The sequence below is a fragment of the Canis aureus genome, chromosome 2 (genome assembly GCF_053574225.1).
Source record: "Canis aureus isolate CA01 chromosome 2, VMU_Caureus_v.1.0, whole genome shotgun sequence".
NCBI classification, from domain to species: domain Eukaryota; kingdom Metazoa; phylum Chordata; class Mammalia; order Carnivora; family Canidae; genus Canis; species Canis aureus.
The window spans coordinates 60,581,931-60,600,947 of NC_135612.1; the positions used below are offsets into that span (position 1 = coordinate 60,581,931).

General features: G+C 48.6%; 1 protein-coding gene across 10 annotated transcripts in view; it reads right to left on the reverse strand.

Moving 5' to 3' along the window:
• AFAP1 (actin filament associated protein 1) overlaps window positions 1–19,017 on the reverse strand; it is a 142,584-nt gene that overhangs the window by 26,485 nt on the left and 97,082 nt on the right. For 7 of the 10 annotated variants that reach the window (XM_077875166.1, XM_077875161.1, XM_077875157.1 and 4 more), the window contains 5 exons: window positions 18,731–18,812; window positions 13,183–13,332; window positions 7,632–7,694; window positions 5,327–5,538; window positions 209–354 (listed from right to left, as the gene is read on the reverse strand). In XM_077875166.1, the coding sequence (XP_077731292.1) occupies window positions 209–354; window positions 5,327–5,538; window positions 7,632–7,694; window positions 13,183–13,332; window positions 18,731–18,812 (653 nt within the window). The remainder of the gene's footprint in view (window positions 1–208; window positions 355–5,326; window positions 5,539–7,631; window positions 7,695–13,182; window positions 13,333–18,730; window positions 18,813–19,017) is intronic. The other 3 variants (XM_077875184.1, XM_077875193.1, XM_077875212.1) reach the window with 1 other exon arrangement.

Consider the following 19,017-nt stretch of genomic DNA (forward strand, 5'->3'; position numbering starts at 1 on the left):
AGCTTGCCACCCCTTCTCCAATAGAAAAACAAAGAGGGAGAAAATGACAAAAATTTCAGCAAAGTTTGGATCAATATGAGACAAAAGGAAAAGTCTTTAGCTGTTTTCTCCCCTGAGTCTATGCACACAAAAGCTAAAATAAATAAATAAATAAAATAGTGAAAGAAAAGCATAGTTTGGCTCCAGAGCCAGTTCACAGGGATCTTACCAGAATGTCTGTTTGGCTGTCTGAATGACGTTCGCAGATGTCTCCACGTCGATATAGTCGTAGTGCAGGGCCCCAGGGTCTGTAGAGGATCCTGTCTCGGCCAGCAAAATCCCAATCCATCTGCCCATGTCCTCAGAAGAGGAGGCCTAGGGAGGAGAAGGGAGAAGCATGCATGTACTTAAGTGATGGTAAGGACTCTCACATTTCCTCACAGTAGGACAGAGACTGCGTGGCAGCAAAGGGAATGCGGCTGGAAGCACATGAGGGGCATGAAGAAGCAACGGAGACGTGGTCTTGGCCTGGGTGATGTGTTCACTATCTTATTATTTTGGGGAAAGGCAGTGGGTGGGAAGTGCAGGAATTACTGTGTGGAGTTAAATCTCAGCTGAAGGAAGTTGCCTATCAAGTGTCATTAATTCCATAACAAATCGTGGCCAGAAACAGCAGCCTCAGCCAGACTGACCGGGAAACTCCACGGGGCCTGTGCCTCTGTGGGCCCCAAACTCTATCCCCCTGAAGCCCTTGTTGGGGCTCCTAAACCAGCCTGAAATGGCAATCTTAATTCTCTTGATTAGATGGTACAAAAAAACTTTCTTCTATATCTGCTATGTTTACATAAGTGTAAAAAAATATTTTTGGGCTGCCCTGGTGGCTCAGTTGGTTAAGTGTCTGCCTTTGGCTCAGGCCATATTCTGGGGTCCTGGGATCGAGGCCCACATTGTGTTCCTTGCTCAGCAGGGAGTTTGTTTCTGCCTGCCCCTCCCCACTGCTCATGCTCTCTCTCTTTCTCTCTAAAGTAAATAAATCTTAAAAAAAAGAGAAAAGAAATATTTTCATTAAAATAACTAATTTTTAATATGAAGATCTATTAAGTTTAGCTTAACAACTTAAAGAAAATGAGGTTTTATATTTATAGCCTTGACAAATTGAACACTGATCAGAATACACATAATTATAAATATTCCCAGAGCTATTAACATGAAAAAAGCTATTTTTCATGTGTTCACCGTGTTTGCCAGCGGTAACAAATCCCTCCTCACCGGTACTGAGGCCACAGGACAAAGCGCATAGACTCCAGTCATGTGCTCTAAGAGGGGGAATGTAGCCAATGTTCATGGAATCAAAATGAATTAAATAAAAAATCACAAATGTGTTCTTTTCATTGGTCTTTCTGTCCTTTCCCAAAACAAGATCTACAGCCAGAATATCTATAACTAAATCTATATTGACGTGTCTGTTATTTTATCTAAGCATTATTACTCATTTTTATTTTTTAACTGTTTCTAAAGATTTTATTTATTTATTTGAGAGAGAGAGAGAGAGAGAAAAAAAAAAAAAGCACGAACTGGGGGAGAGGCAGACTCCCCGCCGATCAGGATTCCCACACAGGGGCTTTAACCCAGGACCCTGGAATCATGACTAAGCTGAAGGCAGACGCTTCACCTGACTAAGCCACCCAGATGCCCCTATCTAAAAATTTTTTAAAGATTTATTTATTCATGAAAGACAGAGAGAGAGAGAGGCAGAGATACAAGCAGAGGGAGAAGGAAGCTCCATGCAGGGAGCCCGATGTGGGACTCGATCCTGGGATCTGGGATCATGCCCCGAGGCGAAGGCAGGGCTCAACCACTGAGCCACCCAGGCGTCCCCCTATCTAAGCATTTTTCAAAGTATTTTAACACACTATGTAACATGTGATTGATACACTTACACTAAAGCTTATTGTTTTCTTCATAGTTTATGTAATTTTCTCATAGCTTGTAAAAAAATAACCCTGTGTTGTTAGACTGAAATTAGAGGTATTCGTTAGATCTCATGACTCAATACAGAAATAGAGATGGATGTGGGTGTATGAATGCACATGTGTGCATATGTATACTTATAAATGCATACATGTACACAATAGACACGTGCATGAATACACACACACACACACACACACACACACACACACACACATCTATTTCTGATTCCCACCAGGAGGAATCCACTAACAGCTTTCTGGAGAAATGGCTGATTCCAGGCCTAGGCCAAGGAAAGGTACAAGAGGAGCCGGGCATGTCTCATCAGAGCATAGCGGGGATTGTGGCTTCTTATACAGGGACCAGCTTGAATGGCCTTCCGCTGGCCAAATCGAGGATAATTCCATCAAAGTAAATCATGACAATAAACCATTACAATCACTGATTAACACAATATTCTCTGAATCCCCACTGACATACATACATGAAGGGATCAGTAATTAAATGAGAGGAGAAATCTTCCTTATAGATGATGCAAACTAATAAATATAGAAGGAATAACAGAATTACAAAGTCCTCATTTAACACTTGTCATCATAATGATTATTTCAGGTAAGCATCATCATGTACGCTAATGTTAGCAGGTGAAGCTGTGAGTGATAATGAGATATTTACAAAGATGACCTCAAAGTACCTTCTCACATGATGCTTTTAAAGACAAAGGGAAAGCCTCGTAAGTGTGCAGTGGGAAAGCTGAGCAGACACCCTGCCCAAGGGGTCAAAGTTAACATCACTGGTTATGGGGCAGAGTGACAGGTGCACTTTCCTGGTAGGATGTGCTGTAACACCCACCACTGCCTCCATGGGCTCCAGCCAGGGAGCTGACGTGGAGCCCAAAAGCAGGGAAACATCAGATGGCACCCAGACGGAGGGGCCCTCTACACAGGACTGGTCTGTACCCTCCACGGTTCTGTGCCAAGAAACCAGACAGCTGGAGAAAGAGACAGTGACTGAGGTTACACAAGGTCTGGGGTTTCCTCTTGCCTGCAAGGGACACCATCGAGCTCAGAAAAGCCAATTAAGATCTATGAATCCTGTTATCTAACAGGAGTGTGTGAATGTCAATTTCCTGATTTTGAGGACTACATTCTGGTTTTGGTAAAGGAACACTTTTGTTTTTAGCAAATTCACAATGAAGTATTGAGGGAGTAAAGGGTCAACATGGCTGTAAAAGGTTCTGAGAAACTTTATACAGAAGGAGAGTAATGGAGGGAACATAAGAGACCCCGCACGTGGGAATACGTTACTGTTGGGGGATGTGGATAGAGGGTACACAGAAATTATTTTTACTATAGTCACAACTTCCCTGAAATTCTGAAATTATCTCAATATCAAAGTTAGTATGACCTTAGAAAACATCCAGATTACATTTACTGGCTGGTGCTCTGTATTTCATGAATGATCGAGGCAAGGTAGCCTGTGTTGTGTATCGGGTACTATGTGGCTCTGTGTGTGTCTGCGTGTGTGTGTGTGTGTGTGTGTGTGTGTGTGTGTATGACTAATGACCAGGACATGGAGGAAGGGGCCACCTCCCTCACAAAACCTGGGAGCTGGGAGCCTGCCCCACCTGCGGGCTACAGAGGCACAAGGGTGCCTTCCTCAGCAGGCTGCTCCCAGGTCCTCCTTCTCTCCCTTCCTGCATCCAGCATGCTCCAACTCCTGCCCCTGGCCCCCTTCCCAGCTCTGTTGCTGAAGCTCGTACAGGAGACCTGCCTTGTTTCACAACAAGGGCACAGTTTCCTCCTTTGTGTTTTAGCTTTGTCCCCTGCACCCACCCTACAGTCTTCAGCCTGCATAAATCTTACTAAGTACAGATTCTGGCCCAATGCTCATATTTTACAGGTGAATCTAAAAGCCGAGAGAATACAAAAGATGTAGTGTGATCCCACTGTGTGGCAGAACAAGGACTGGGGCCTGGAGGTGTGGACCCCAGTGGTATCAGGACTGTGAGTCCGCAGCCGGCTGCAGTCCATGTGTCGCTCCTAGCCACCCTCACAGGCCACCAGTGCATGGAACGAAGAACTCCAGGTTTAGTCTTTTCCCTGTTCCTGACAAAAATGGTCTTTTCTTTGAACAGAGTCTTTGAAACAAACTCCTATCTCCTATCAAGACCTACTAGACAACCTCACGGACCACCTTGATCATGGCTCCAAGAGACGGGCTCACTCCCTGTCCATCTACCACTACCATCACTGAGCATCCTACATCTGAGAAACAGAGATCACCCCAGCCTTCCCTCCAAAGCTTATGCAGCCTTGTGTCTGTATTCTACACAGCCCACATCCACAAGCTTTGGCGGTTCACACACCTGGTACTTGTGTTCAGGGTATGTGTGTGTGTGCGCGTCTTTGGGTCTTAATCATGTAAATGAACAAAAAGATAAAGAAAAGAAGGTCTGAATTAATAGTAGATAGAAAACAAATTAATAGTATAATAGATGAAAATCACAATTGGAAGTTTTCAGCAGACTGCTAAGAAACCAGTTTCAATTGCTTTTCTGCTTTAGTGAAAAAGAAGTTCCAGAAAAGCAGGCAAACATATAACAAATGTACACAAAGCTGCGGGCTCTTGGGAATTAAAGGTGTTCTTTAGTAAGGCACACAAGCCACTGTCTATAAACACCTGTTTGGGGCACTTGGGTAGCTCAGTCGGTTAGGTGTCCGACTCTTGATTTCAGCTCAGGTCCATGATGTCAGGGTCGTGGGATCAAACCCTGTGTTGGAATCTGTGCTGGGTATGGAGTCTGGTTAAGTTCTCTCTCTTCCTCTCCCTCTGCCCCTCTCCCCAGCTCCCACACATGTATGCACGCTCTCTCTCGAAAGAAAGAAAGAAAGAAAGAAAGAAAGAAAGAAAGAAAGAAAGAAAGAAAGGAGAAAAGAAAAGAAAAAGAGAAAGAGAAAGAGTAAAAACCCATTTCATCTGCAAAGTAGACCCCAAAGGGCAAGTTAAAGAAATACCATTGTTTCAAAGGTAGACCATACTCAGGGGGAAAAGGAGTTATTTTTCTGCTGCATTTAAAAAGCAGTGCCCTGTATGGAATTGCAGATCTAATCTCCATGCAAATGCACATGGAGGAAAGGAAGCCAGGAGGTGGTCTGGTGCAGGGTGTAGGAAGAATGGGCACCAGCTGTACATCCAGCACCACATGCAGAGGAGAAGGTGACAAAAGAGCCCAGCAGAGGCCACCATGGTGGGCAGGAAGGACGGTGCATGGTAGGCTAGAAGGATAGGATCAGAAGCCATGGTGCCCTGGGGAAAGCGGCAGGGCCATCGCTACAGGAACCATCTCTGAGCGTGACCTCGAGCAGCACCTTACCTCTAGCACGGCCACCTCCTGTCCATTGCGAAGCAGTCGGAACGTCAGGGGGTGTCTGGAGTCCAAGCCCGGAATCACATCACAGCCGCGGAGAGGAATAGAAACAATGTGGGTCTTGAGATCAGTCCTGTCCTTGTGGAAAATGAGCTTGTTATCCTTGACCCGGCACCAGCGCTCCCGCCAGCGGTTGTTGGAGAGCACGTTGAGATAGCCTGCAAGGGGACCGAGGTCAGATGGTTAGGGAATCCACCAAACCCCCACATGCCTGCAAATGCAGACCCATACAAACAGGAGCTGCGTGGTCACTACCTTCAACCAGCTTTGGGGGCTCTCATAAGGCAGACAGTCTACCCCAGAAGCCCCTAAGGTCTTTGCAGTGAGTAGTGTGTGCCAAGGAGCACTTGAGGATGGTGAATGGTTTTATGGGGAGCTGGGGTCTGCTTGGTAGGGCTGAGCTGTCGGTGTTTTCAGGGCAGGAGGGAAATGACAACATGATGGCCGTCCTCACATAACTGAAGCAATGAAAACAGGGTGGAATTTATTCTGAGTAGCTGCAAATGACACAGCCAGAGCAGAAGTTACAGGAAGGCAGATTCTGATATAACATGAGGAAAAACTCTGAAAATGAAAGCTTTGCAGGGAAGAGGCGGCTTTGGGAAGTGCCAAGTCCCTCACCACCAGATGCATTCCAGCAAATGATGGAAGGTCCTGGCATGAGAGTCCTACCAGAGACAAAGACATCCTGTTGGCTTTTCCTGCAGCCTCAGCTTTGAGATTTTGTCAGAAAGGTGAAGCCCACCCTGATGGGACTGATAGGCTTGGGTCTGAAAGCACACGTCTCTGACCCTGCATGACACCTTTACCGCTATGGGGAGATGTGTGTACCCCACATGGGATCCAATTATAAGAACAATGATCCTCATTTCTAAAGAAGATTCTCACTTCTCAGATATGAGAAACTGATCGTTCTCATTTGTCACAAACAAACGAACAGACAAGCACACAAAATGTGACCGAACAAGGCACGGAAACCAGATTTCACAGGGTGGCTGCTACTTGCACCCACTCCATAATGCTGGGAGACAACTGCCCCCTGCCGTTGAGATGGAGAAAGGGAATGACACGGCACATAAAACTCAGGTCAAAAAGGAGGAAATAAAACAAGGATTTCTAAATCATTCAGCCACCCTTTCAATTCATGCATGTGCACACATACACATATGCCCACAAGCACTGCTCAAAAACAAAAGAAATCCTCTCCAGTTCTGATGTGTATAATGCCTTTCCAAAGGGCTTGGGAGGATGCGTTTTGCTTCTCTCTACGTCTCTACCACACTAAGGTTCTGCATCTTACACACCTCACTGGCAATGGATAAAGGCTATGCAATGACATAAAACAAAACTCAGAACACGCAGGCAAGTTACAGGGCTTAATGACGCTTCCTACATTATAGATAAATATTTACTCAGTGAATTCACAAGGTGAACTCATAAAATGGCAATTCTCGTTTGGTTTGACATGACAGCAGTTCTACTGATAACCCCTAAACTGAGGCTCCACTGCTTCTCCTGGAGTTCAAGCTTTCATTTGGGGCCTAGATTGCTGTATTTGTAAAATAAGAAAAAAAGGGGAGAAGTTAGCCCATAGGCTCAAGCGTCTGGAAGCCAAGTCCCTTGTATTTGTACATTCAGGAGGGAGGTGCAGGGAGGGGGATGAGATGCTGGGGTCCAGTCAGAGGCCGAGAGGGCTCCTCTGTGAAGGAAGGGGTCACTCCTGAACCCCCCCTGTGACTACTACAGGCCACCTGACAAAGCCTGACCTGAAGCTCTTTTAAAAGTTGACAACAGCAAATAGAGAGTGGTTATTTTCATTCTATAAAATACTATTTGTAAATGGCATAGTTCTCATATGTTTATTCTTAAAAAAAAAAAAAGAAGAAGAAAGAATGTTCTACTTAAAAACATCTAGGCAGCTATAACATCTGACCCACATAGTGGCCATCAGAACCACGGACAGCTAGGCTCACAGTACCATGTGAAAGCACAGAAACACACGGAAAGCCCTCTTTTTTAGATGTTTATGAGATGACTTAAACTGTACCCACCACTGGTGTGCTGAGCATGAGCCAACATGCAGGACCTTGAGCCAGATGTGATGGTGCATCTAAGAGGAAGCAGGCAGCATGCAACTAATCTCCAGGAACTTAGTGGACACGATAACGATAGGGAACAAATTCACAAGGAAGTCCTGAGCTCCAGAGCACCAGCAGATGCTGTGACTGGGGCTGGCAGGAGGGAGACCCACCTGTGCCCGAGTGGTTCAGGGATGGGGTGCCCTCATCAAGGGGCAGGGGCTTCTTCCATAGGCCTGGAGAAGAGGGAGCATGAGAAACAAAGGCTTGAAACATCCCACAACTGGATATACGAACCTCGGAAACTACAGTAGGACCCTGGTCTTGATGCACAAGGTGCTGGGGAAGTGAGAAGCTAGGATATTTACAGAGAAATTTAAGCAGCAAGACCTGAGAGCAGCGCTGACTTAACAACAGTGACCACATTCCCTTTAAGCATGCACGTGACTTTCTATTATAGACCTCGGCACTTGGGGGCACTCTGGCTCAGGAGCACCCCTCCGCAGTGTGGAGGGGGGCAGTTTTCCAGCATGCTCCACTAATGGGAGGGTGGGGGTCGGGGGTCGTCTCTGGAACAGGTCAAGGCACTCTCATGATATTTCCTTCCCTGAATGAACCTGGCCCAAAGTCACCAATGCTATGAATTTCTTGACATTTGAGTCACAAAAGGAATGATTATATTGGACAAATCCTCCTTTTACTGAGGATGTGATATAGGAAATTACCATATTTTTACAGCTTCCTACATTTATTTTCAGTCCTCAAAGGGAAAAGCAAATAAGAAAATGACAGTGGATGAGAAGCACATTTCTACAAACAGGAAAGCCCATGGTAACTGGCTTCTGCTGCCAGGCCTGCTGCCCTTTGGTCTTCTCTGAAAGGGGTGGCCTAAAGTTCGTATCTTCTGGGTAGGGAGCACAGGGAAATGGCATCTGAGTCACAGGGCAGGTTCCCATGGCCCCTGACACTCGGACAGAGTGGGTGGGGACACGGATCCCAATGGGCCCGAGTATTTCAGCCAGAGCACACAGCCACCGCCAGGTGGTGCCAAAGTGCAGCCAGGCTGCTGGCGAGTGGGGACAGAGGGGTCCTCCAGCCCAGCGAGAGCCCTATGCCCACCCAGGCTCACCAGCCCACCCGGGGCAGTTCCACCAACTGCATGAGGCAATTTCAGTGCAATTTGATTTCTTTCTGGATCCCACTATCATGTTATGTGAGATGTTACTGGATCTTCACAGTTTGGTAATGTCAGTTTGACTTTTTGAGATTATTCTTGCTCCAAATTCTAAGATTTCTTGCAAAACCATGGTAAGAGGCTTAGGGTTTCATTAGAGCTATAAAAGTAACTTTATAGGCCCGAGATTAAACAAACACAAGGGCAGAAGGGGGTTAGAAAGACACAAACACTCTCTCATTCAGCTGTTAGGATCTCTGGTGTCTCTGGCCTCAGTGCCAGCTGCTTTCAAGTTCAAGCAGCTGCAGAAGAACAGGCAGAAGTGGGGCCAAGTGTCCACTGAGTTCCCCTCTGTAGGGTGGGAAACGTGGTGTCAGCCTGCCAGGCTCTGGTCCTGCTCTTGAGAGGCCTCAGCCCAGCGTGATGGCTGGTTTCATTTGGTAGGCCTCGATTTATAGTCAGCTGGGAGGAAACAACTGGGGAAAGTGGGGAGAGGGTATCAGAGGTGACAATGTTGCCAACGGCTGAATCCAGTCCCACCGGTGCCCGAACCCCACCTGACCGCCTTAGGGGCCTGTCCTCCAACAGGCTTGTGCCCAAGAATGAGGGTGCCAATGCCCCAGCACTGTGACTTATACCAAGAACACTTTCTACCTCCTCGATCGAAGGTCGCCTGATTTTTTGTGAGGCTGACTGTGATACAAGGTAAGAGGTAGGCAGCTTCCCTGTACGTCCACTAAAAAACAAAACAAAACAAAACAAAAAAACACTATTGCTGCGAAAGTCACAAAGTCACAGGACAGTCGAGCTAGAAGGGGCCCTGGAATACCCAGCAAGGCCCTCAAACTAGCTCAGGTTATGCTGCCTCATAGAGACCTCGTTCCACCCGGCTCCCGTATTTCTTATTACCCATGCCATGCACCCAGCACTGCCCTCACGCTGCCTCGAATAGGTCTGTGTGCTCAAGTTTTTAAAAACAAGCACATCAGATGAACAAATGAGTAATGACAGCAACCATTTGCTGAGCATGAATTATGACTTATTAAGCCCAGAGTTTAGCGTTCAAGATTTTTATTTTAATTTCCTTAGGAAAACAAGGTAGGTACAGGCCCATTTCACAGAGGAAAGACCTGAGGCTCACGGAGGTAATCCGATCTGCTTAAGGTAATTCATTCTCTCAGTGAACTGGTGGAACTGCCCTTGTCTGCCAGGCTCTGTGCTGGGTGCTGGGGCACAGCTGGGGTGCAAGGTGGCTCTGCATCTTGTCCCAGAAGGCAGGAGAGAAAGCTGCAGAACTGGGCCGAGGCAAGACCGTCAGCAGCTCTGAACTGAGCAGCAGCACAGGACACTGTTTTCCCAGCTCCCACCTGCCTGGAGGGCGCAGAGAAGGCAGCCGATCAGGAGGCTACTGTGCTGGTCCAGTGGGGCACAGACGGGGGAGAGGACATGCGTTTCCTGACAACAACCATGGAGGTCATAGGCTTGTAAGCACCAGGGAAAGGCAAATAGAAGATCCTTCCTTGCTCATGGGTCTGGCTCACATCTCAAATCATAGCATGCACATGTCTGAGTGCAGCGCTCACCCAGCCAACGCTCAGCATCACCACAGGGTTCGGGGCAGGAAGAAGCAGTGCTATGGGGCTTGCGGGGCTGACCCTGTCAGCTGGCCAGGGAACTCACTGCCCCTCCCCACTCGCCAGTGTGGGGGTGCCCAGAGAAACCATCTCCTACCACCTCTCCCCAACACACGGGTTTTTATTATGCATCTGTTTCTATTATGCACCTGCCCAATTACGTTTCGCAGAAAATCTGAACTTGAACCCAGGTCTCTGTTGCTCCTGGGAGCGATCTTCTAGCAGCACGCCCCCCTCTGGCCTGGCCCCTCCGCTCAGGGGCAAACAGCTGCATGGCCACAGCTCAGCATGGTCAGAGTCTTGGGCCCTTAGCTAGCTAACACTTTCTGCCTACAACTTTGCAGCTGTACCAAAATAATTGAGAATAGTCATTTCCCCCATTCCTTTCTCTATAGATCCCTTCTCTGGCCCTGGGACCCAGCGAAAATCTAGATGACAATTTCAAATCTTACGGACAGAGGAAGTTCTCTTAATAGACACAAACAATGTCCTCCGAGCAGTTTGGTGGAAATCCACACGTGTAATTATAGCCCCCAGATTCCCCCTTCCTGCACACGGAGCAGCCAACTATGTTTCCAAGAAAGTGCCAGCAACAGGATTTCCTGCAGTGCCCGAGCACCAGCAGTGAGGCTGTTTATGAGGGGTTATGAGCGGGCAGATGCGGAAGGCGGGGGCAGAGCTGGGTCAGCGGGCCTGCTTCCCCACCACCGCTGCTCCCAGCTGTGCAGCTTAGAGCAGGCCACGGCCTCCCAGGCTCAGTGCACTGTTTGTAATGGGGTCTGGACCCCAGAGTCTCCCCACATTCCACACAAATGTTTCTACTTCTTCTGCTGACCTAGAGCGATTTAAAAGACAAAAACTGGGGGTGGGGGGTGCCAGGGTGGCTCAGTCAGTTGAGTGTCTGACTCTTGGTTTCTGCTCAGGTCATGGCCTCAGGATCAGGAGAGTGTAGCCTGTGTCAGGCTCCACGCTCAGCAGGGAGTCTGCTTGAGATTTTCTCTCCCTCTCTCCCGCTTGCACACGCACACACTCTCTCTCTCAAATAAATAAATAGACCAAAAAAGAAAAAAAAAAAAAGACAAAAATGAAGCTAAAAAAGCAGTTCCCTTTGTTGGATAATTTCCTGTTTCCATTTATAATCCCTAACTGCCCTCCAGGGCCAACCCAAGGGAGAAACAATCCCACACCACCAAGGGCTTTTGTGGCACCAAGAAAGGCAGAGGCGGAGATAAAATAGCACCCTGGCATCAACGAATTCCTGTTCTTCCTTCTGCTCCCACCAGGCTAGAGCCTTGTGTGGTCTGCTGTAATGTCAGCCCCTCAAAGCCTAGGCCCCATCCCTTCTGCTGTAACCTTAGCCCCTTTAGTTAGGGTCCCATTTCCCCTGCTGTAACCTCAGCCCTCTGGGCCTGGGCCCCGTCCACTCTGCTATAACATCAGCAAGGTGAAACTCTCTCTTTTATGTAGGGTAACAGAAAGAGCTTCAGTCAGCCTGCTTCTAGGACTACTACCTACTGCCATTTGACTAGGGACAGATGCAGGGGCCCTTGGTCTCCTTTTGGTAGCATTCTGCTCCCAAAAGTCCAGAAGCGGCCACTTCACCAGGCCCTCCCCGCCGTCTGCCCAGCCAGCTTCCCCTGTACAGACACTTCTGCATCACCACCCAGGGTAGCCAAGGCTTGACAAAGGACATGACTCTACCAGGCCTTGAAGTCTCACGTGTGCATTTTCCTAGAACCACAACCATCACAGCCAGAGGGAGCTAGGACCTCACCTGGACCTATCCTCAGGGTGCAGCACACACCTGGCTCCTGCAAGCTCTGGCACCCAGCCAGCTCTGTAACCCACCCCCTCCACTGTAGCGCTAACTCTTCTGTTGTCCTCCTGGCATAGCTCACACCCTGGGACAGGGCAGCTGTTGGATTAATTTATCTTTGTCTATATGGCCAACTTGGGCACTTGGGACCGTGTATCCCCCCATATAAGGCCCCCATACCTTGGGCAGACAGGGTGCACACTTGTGCTCATTGAGACACAGGGGTGAGTAGAGCAAGTGTGCAGAAGGAAGAGACCAAGGACCTGCCCTGACAGAACACTGGCCGTGCCGCTGGAGTGCACGGGCACCTAGGCCCACCTCGATTCCTAATAGAGGCCAAAGCCCTGCGGTCTGGCTTTGAGTGTTGTTCTCCAGCAAAGGACTGCTTGGTGCCTGAGGAAATGGGTGTCTGTACAACCGCCACCACTTCCCAGCAGCCCCCTGCCCATGCCTCCACCTCACTTGGGTCCCTGGGAGACGCTCCCGCTGCCCTGGTTTTCCTCCTCTTCATCACCAGGAGGCACTGCATGTCTCTCCCTGTGATCCCTCTTTCAGACCCGCCTCTGCCACACAAGCGATAGCCCTGAGAGGGCCGGGGCCACATCGTGGGTGCCCACCCTGTCCTGGCAGGGGCACCTGCTCAGAAAGGACTTCAGGTGATGGGCTGATGATGGGATGGTCCATCAGGCTGTACTTGCTTGAAATTGAGGTTTGAGACATGCAGCCCGCCAGGATGCTTGTTCTACCGGTGTAGCCCTGGGAAAGCGCTGTCACCCCATGCACATGCTATGCTCCACACTACCTCCTCCTTCGCTCACCAAGTCCTGTGCATGTGTCCCAGTTTAGAAACGTTTAAAAGGAATTTGGGAGAACTTCATGGGATCAAAGAAAGAATTTGTTTTTCATCTTGAAAGAACCTCAGAGATCATTTCAAACCCCTGCAAGATCTTTTATTAATAAGCAGTAAAAATGTAGTACATTTCCCGCCATTCTGAGGATCACAAGTCTGTCTTGAAAGAGCCCAGCAGATGCAAACGCAACTCCAGAAGAGGCCATGCACTGGATGAGCGCCGTTCATACCCAAGCACCCTCCGTCTTACCACAAGTGGGGACATCCTCCTCTGCTGATGAGGTCTGCTCATCTGTTGATGGCTTTTTCTTCCCCAAGCCAATGATCTTGGTGATCTTCTTCCCAGTGACTTTAGACACTGTGCCCTTGGCCTCTGATTTGGAACTCTTTTTCCTCTTAACTGTCAAGAAAATGGTGAAAATGAGAAAGTGTATTTCAATTACAGACTATAACCTAAGACAATAATAATAAAGCATAAAGCATAGTCAGTCCTATTTTCTTCAATTTTCATTGCTTGAGCACCTGCTATGTGCTAGCTATCAGTGTAAACATAAAGGAGGACAGCAGAAAACAGGCATCCTGAGGGAACACATGTTCTAGAGTAGGCTAAGAGCAGATACACATGTGTGTGTACATGTGTACCCATGCATGCATGCACAGGCATGCACGGAGGAGGTCCAATGGCAGCCAGGCCCGTGCAGAGATCTATAGTGGGTGACACGGCAGAGGCACTGGGCGGTTGGAGGAACCTTCCGAATGGGCAACCTTCCAAATTTTGAGCTGGGAGCTGGGTGACAAGGTAGCGGCTGTGCAGAACCCAAGGAAGAACCTTCTGGGCAGGAAGGACATCAGCCAACACAAAGGCCATGAGGCTGAAAGGAGCTGGACACGTCTGAGGAACAGAAAGAAGCAGTGTGGCCACACCCTGGCCAGTTCAGGGAGGGGATGAGAAGGGAAAGGGGGACCTCAGTCTTCCCCAGCCCCAGGAAGCCCTCCAGCAGCCCCGTGCCTGTCCCTGAGACATGCATGCAGCTCTGCCCTCTCCAGAACTCTCAGCCCATCATGGTCTGCTTTAGCCTGCAGAGCATTAAATTATGAAGTCACATCCAATATATCAAATTCACAAACATTGTGCCTTAAGATGATTGCTGGCTTCCTTTGGGAAACTGGAAGGTCTGGCAACTCTGGACCCCCATTTGGAATCTCGAGATCAGATGGTGCGTGAGTGTGCACGGAGGACCTGGGGGCAAGACCCTTCTTCCCACAGTAACTCTGCAAAGGGACAGGTCACTCATCCCCATCATCCGAGGCCATTATGTGCCTGGCTCCTTGTGGAGGCAAGGGGCAAAGGCCACTTCTCAGGCCACACAGAACACTGGGACATCCAGGAGGGTCAAGTGCAGCTTCACTATGGAGTGGGGTAGGCAGGAGAGGGGCTCCATGGGCCCCAACAACCCTCCTGGTGTCTCCCTCTCCAGGGTGACTCCCACCTCCCAGTCTATAACCCACAGAGCATCACAGCCCCTTGAGAAAATATAATGAGGCAGGAACTCCTTCCCCTCCTGCTTAGCCCATGACCATAAGAACACAGCATAAACAGCCACAGGATAATGTCAGAGAGAGGGGCCCTTGGACATGGAATTACAACCCTGGACCTCATTCTTAAAGCCCCTGTGATACAGATGACTCGCTCTACCTCATGGCGGGGGTGGGGGAACATCCTCTCTCTTCCAGTCTCACTCTGCCACAGCCACCACCAGCAGAACACGAGGTGCAGGCCCACATACCCACCCCTGCCCCATCTGCTCTCACTCTCCTGAGCCCCGCAGACTAGGGGCCATCACGAGCTCAGTCACTTGATTTTCAGCCTGTCTCTCTCTCTAGAAACAACAGCTGACAGAAGAGAAGCTATGCCTAGTTTCTGGGTAAACACAGTGTTTGTTCCAGACTGAATGAAGTGCCCTCGGAATCCCTATGTTGAAGCCCTAACCCCAATGTGGCTATATTTGGTGATGGGGTCACATGAGGTCATAAGGGTGGGGGCCTGATCCAGCAGGATTAGTGTCCTTTTTAAGAGGCTGTGAATGCAGAAGAAAGGCCACCTGAGGACACAGAGGGAGGCGGCCATTCGCAGGCCAGGAAGAGGCCTCCCCAGCAACCAGCTCTGATGGCAGCACCATCTGGGGCTCCCGGCTGGCAGTACCGCGAGAAATAAACATCTGATGTTTAAGGGCCCAGCCTGTGTCTTGTGAAGGCCTCACGTGATATAGAAGCATGGAGCGCAGAAGGCCACTCGCGCCCCTTACAGTCTCCCAATACCCACCTACCCTCTCTTTTCAAATGAAGCATGAAGAACCTGCCTTAACCTTAGTGGGAAGGCACATTCCCCCCAGTTGCCCCCAGACATGGGGATCTGCCGTTTGGATGGCTGTGTCGTTGTGCTTTCAGCGTGGCCATGCCAGAAGTGAAAGCTGCCGTGGACGGTCCCTCTTAGCTTTTCTGAAAGAGCCTCGAGACCATCTGTGACCATAGTCCCGTTCAGGCTAAGCTCTGAAAGGAAGGTGTTCCCAGCATTCCCTGGAGGCCCCCTTTTGCAGAGCTCAGGGGGCAGGCGGACCACTTCTTCACAGCTCACGGCTCAAGGTTACGTTTACTTCCAACTCTACTAGCAGTTGCTCCTATTTGGAAAGCCCCTGCTGGAGCATGACTACAAAGAAAAGAGATCATACTTTTAATTCCTTGAAGGACCACTGATTAATTTTTTGCAAAAGCGGAAGTATGAGACTCCTTGGAAGAAAAACCCAAAGTATGGAGGAATGTGAGACTATGTTGACGCTATTTACTACACAAAAGCAGAATCTGGCCCATGCAACAAATCATGAAGAAACTCCCGAAACTCAGAACTCTCAACTGAAGTCAGAGGGCAGGAAAGCCCCAGGAGTCCAAACAGCACACACTGTGAGCGCACGGTGGGCAGTGAGGGACAGGCCACCAAAGCAAAGCTAACTCCTGGCATTTTTAAAGCCATAACTATCATCAGCGCGGACCCATCCCTCTGGCCAGCAGAGTCTCTGAGCCATGGTATGGCTGGGATAAGGGGAGCTGTGCTGAAATCTCTCAACTGCAAAAAGCTCTAGTGTGAGCAGCAGGAATAGATGCTAAGGCAGAAGCCAGGAGGAATTTAAACTATTGGCCTCCTTCAGCAACCACTCAGGGAGTGTCTGCTACACGCAAAGCAGAACAATTTTGAATCCAGGTCACCTTCCTTGTGAAAAGGAAGCAGAAGGATTTTAGATACAGGTGTATTCTCCAATGCATACATCCATTCGTATCATCCTGTGAACCTGATTTCCAATAGGGACCAAAAGAGGAAAGAGACCCAACCAAAGAGCCATGGCTGCTGCACCCCAGCATCTGAGTAGGAACCTGAGATTGCAGGTTATTCTGATTCAGAGCAAAACTTAGCTCTCCTGGCTTTGATTACACCTAATCAAAGCCCATAGAAGACACACACGATGCCTTCCCCTGAGTGACTTCTGACAGAGATTGCTGAAATTGCACTCGGACGAGACGCAGTTAGAGAATCACATGGGCAAAGGCAGAGGTCGTGACCTTTTGGCATGAACCTTGTAATAACACAATAGTCTTGGTTATTTGCAGTTAGAGAATCACATGGGCAAAGGCAGAGGTCGTGACCTTTTGGCATAAACCTTGTAATAACACAATAGTCTTGGTTATTTGCCTTTCAAGATTCTATGGTCTGGGTTGCTGTTTGGTGGAAGGGGGCCTCACTTCAGAGCTGGGAGGGGCCTGCTCTATTCTGGCGAGGGAGCGCAGATGAGCTGAGTGGGCAGACCGCTCCCCTCGGAAGCCGAGGTCACAGGGCCAGGAGCACACAGGCTGTTGGCTCTGCACAAAGAATCTTCCCCATGACCCACAAATCCCACCCTCCTCTCAGCCCACACACTGGGAAGGAAAGTGAAAGCCAAGCCACGGACCAGGATAAGCTATATGCAAAACACGTTGATACAGGACTTGGACTCAAAATATATAAAAAACTCTCAGAAGTCAGTAAATATGAACAAAATCCAATAAAAATAGGGGCAAAGATTTGGGTAGACATTTCATCAGATGATATATGGTTGGCAAAAAAAAAAAGCACATTAAAAAAGGTTCAAGATCCTTAGTCTTTAGGAAAATACAAGTTAAAGCCACCATTACAGAGCACTATATGCCCATTAAAATGACCAGAATAAAAGAATAAAACAAAATGACATTAGCAAGGTGGTGAGAACACCCATGGCCCTCAAATTCCACCCCTAGATATTTATCCAAGAGAAACGAGATACACGTTCATGCAAATCCTGTTGAGTGTCTAGAATAGCTGTATGCACTACTGCTTAAACCTGGAAACACCCAGCTGTCCTTCAGTAGGTGAGGGGATACCTAAACTGTGGCCCATCTGCACCCAGGAAAGCAGCCTGGCCACATAAAGGAACAGACTCCTGACTCACACTACAATGTGGGTACATCTCACGTGCACCATGCCGGGGAAAGCAGCCAGACCCAAAGGCCACAGACTGTCTGATTCCATGTCTAAGACATTCTGTAAAGGATGGAAAACAGAGTGGGTGCTACCAGGGGTATGGGGGGACATTTTGGGGTAACGGAAATGTCCCACATCTGGACTGTGGTGAGGGTTACACTCCTGTGTCTGCCAAAGCTCAAAGAACTGTGTGCCAAGAAGTGTGGATTTTACTGGACATATATGCCTCGTAAAGCTGACTTAGAAAAAAGAATTCAAAATCCAAATGCTCATGTTCACAGCAGCATCATTCACAGTAGCCAAAACATGGAAGAGCCCAAGGGTCCACAGGATGGGTGGATTAACGCGATGTGGTCCATCCAGAAGACGGAATGCTATTCAGTCTTAAAAGGAAGGACATTCTGATACCCAACACCATGTGGACAGACCTTGAGGATGCTGTGCTGAGTGAAACAAGCCGGTCACAAAGGGACAAATGCTGTAAGACTGCGCTCATATGAGCTTCCTTGAGTCCTCAGATTCATAGAGACAGGAGGTAGAGTGGAGGGCGCCACGGGCTGAGGAGGGGTCGAGGAAGCTAGTGTTTATGGGCACAGACTGGCAGTTTTCCAAGATGAAAAGAGCTCTGGAGCTGGACGATGGGACAGCTGCCCAACATTGTGAACATCCCTAACAGTGCTGAACTGGACACAAAGGGACTGAGAATGCAAACTGTATGTTAACGTGTATTTAACCACAACTTTAACAAGTCATTTTTAAATGAAAGTGAATAAAGACATTTCAGAACATCATTTTTAAAAAGATTGCAAACCTGTGAGGCTGGCCTCCTCGTTTCACAGACGGGACACTGGCAAGTGGCCTCTGACAGCAGGAAGGCTTGCCTGGGCTCTGGGGCTGAGCAAAGGTGGCATGGGGTGGGCATGCAGGCTTCCCATCCCACTCATCCACCTCCTCACAGCAAATTTTTCTCAGTGATAAATCAGGTAAGGAAATAAGCTGCCAGAGGCCTGGAAGTTAAAATATAAACAGGGCACACCTGGGCCAGGGTTCAGTAGGACGGCAGGTTAAGACACGCGGAGTTCTCATCAACCAAAGGGGTTTCTCTGTGCTTCCAGCATATGACACCGGGTGATGCCAACTACATCACTGAACTTCCAAGGAAACTTGTCACACAAAGTCCATAGAGCTGGACACATTTTATATTTTCTTTTCTTACTTTTGTTTTTGTGTTTTGGGCATGAGCAGAACTCACCTTGTTCTTTTCCATTACACACAGTGATGCCATTTTCTGTAACACCCTCTCCATCAGAGCTGGGTCTCTCAGAAGACAGTTTCTGCGAGGGTAAAAAGGATTAAGTTATTCTCACAGTGGGTCACACTGGCCAAGGGATCAGTACAAAGTGATCTCTGAGGTGAAAGGAAGTGTGGTTGAGTCCACGACCATGCACAGAGGCCAGGGTTCAAGCACAGACAGGCTGCCAGCCGGCTCACTACTCAGCTTCAGAAACAGCAGAGGAACGAAGGGCAGACTCACTGGGG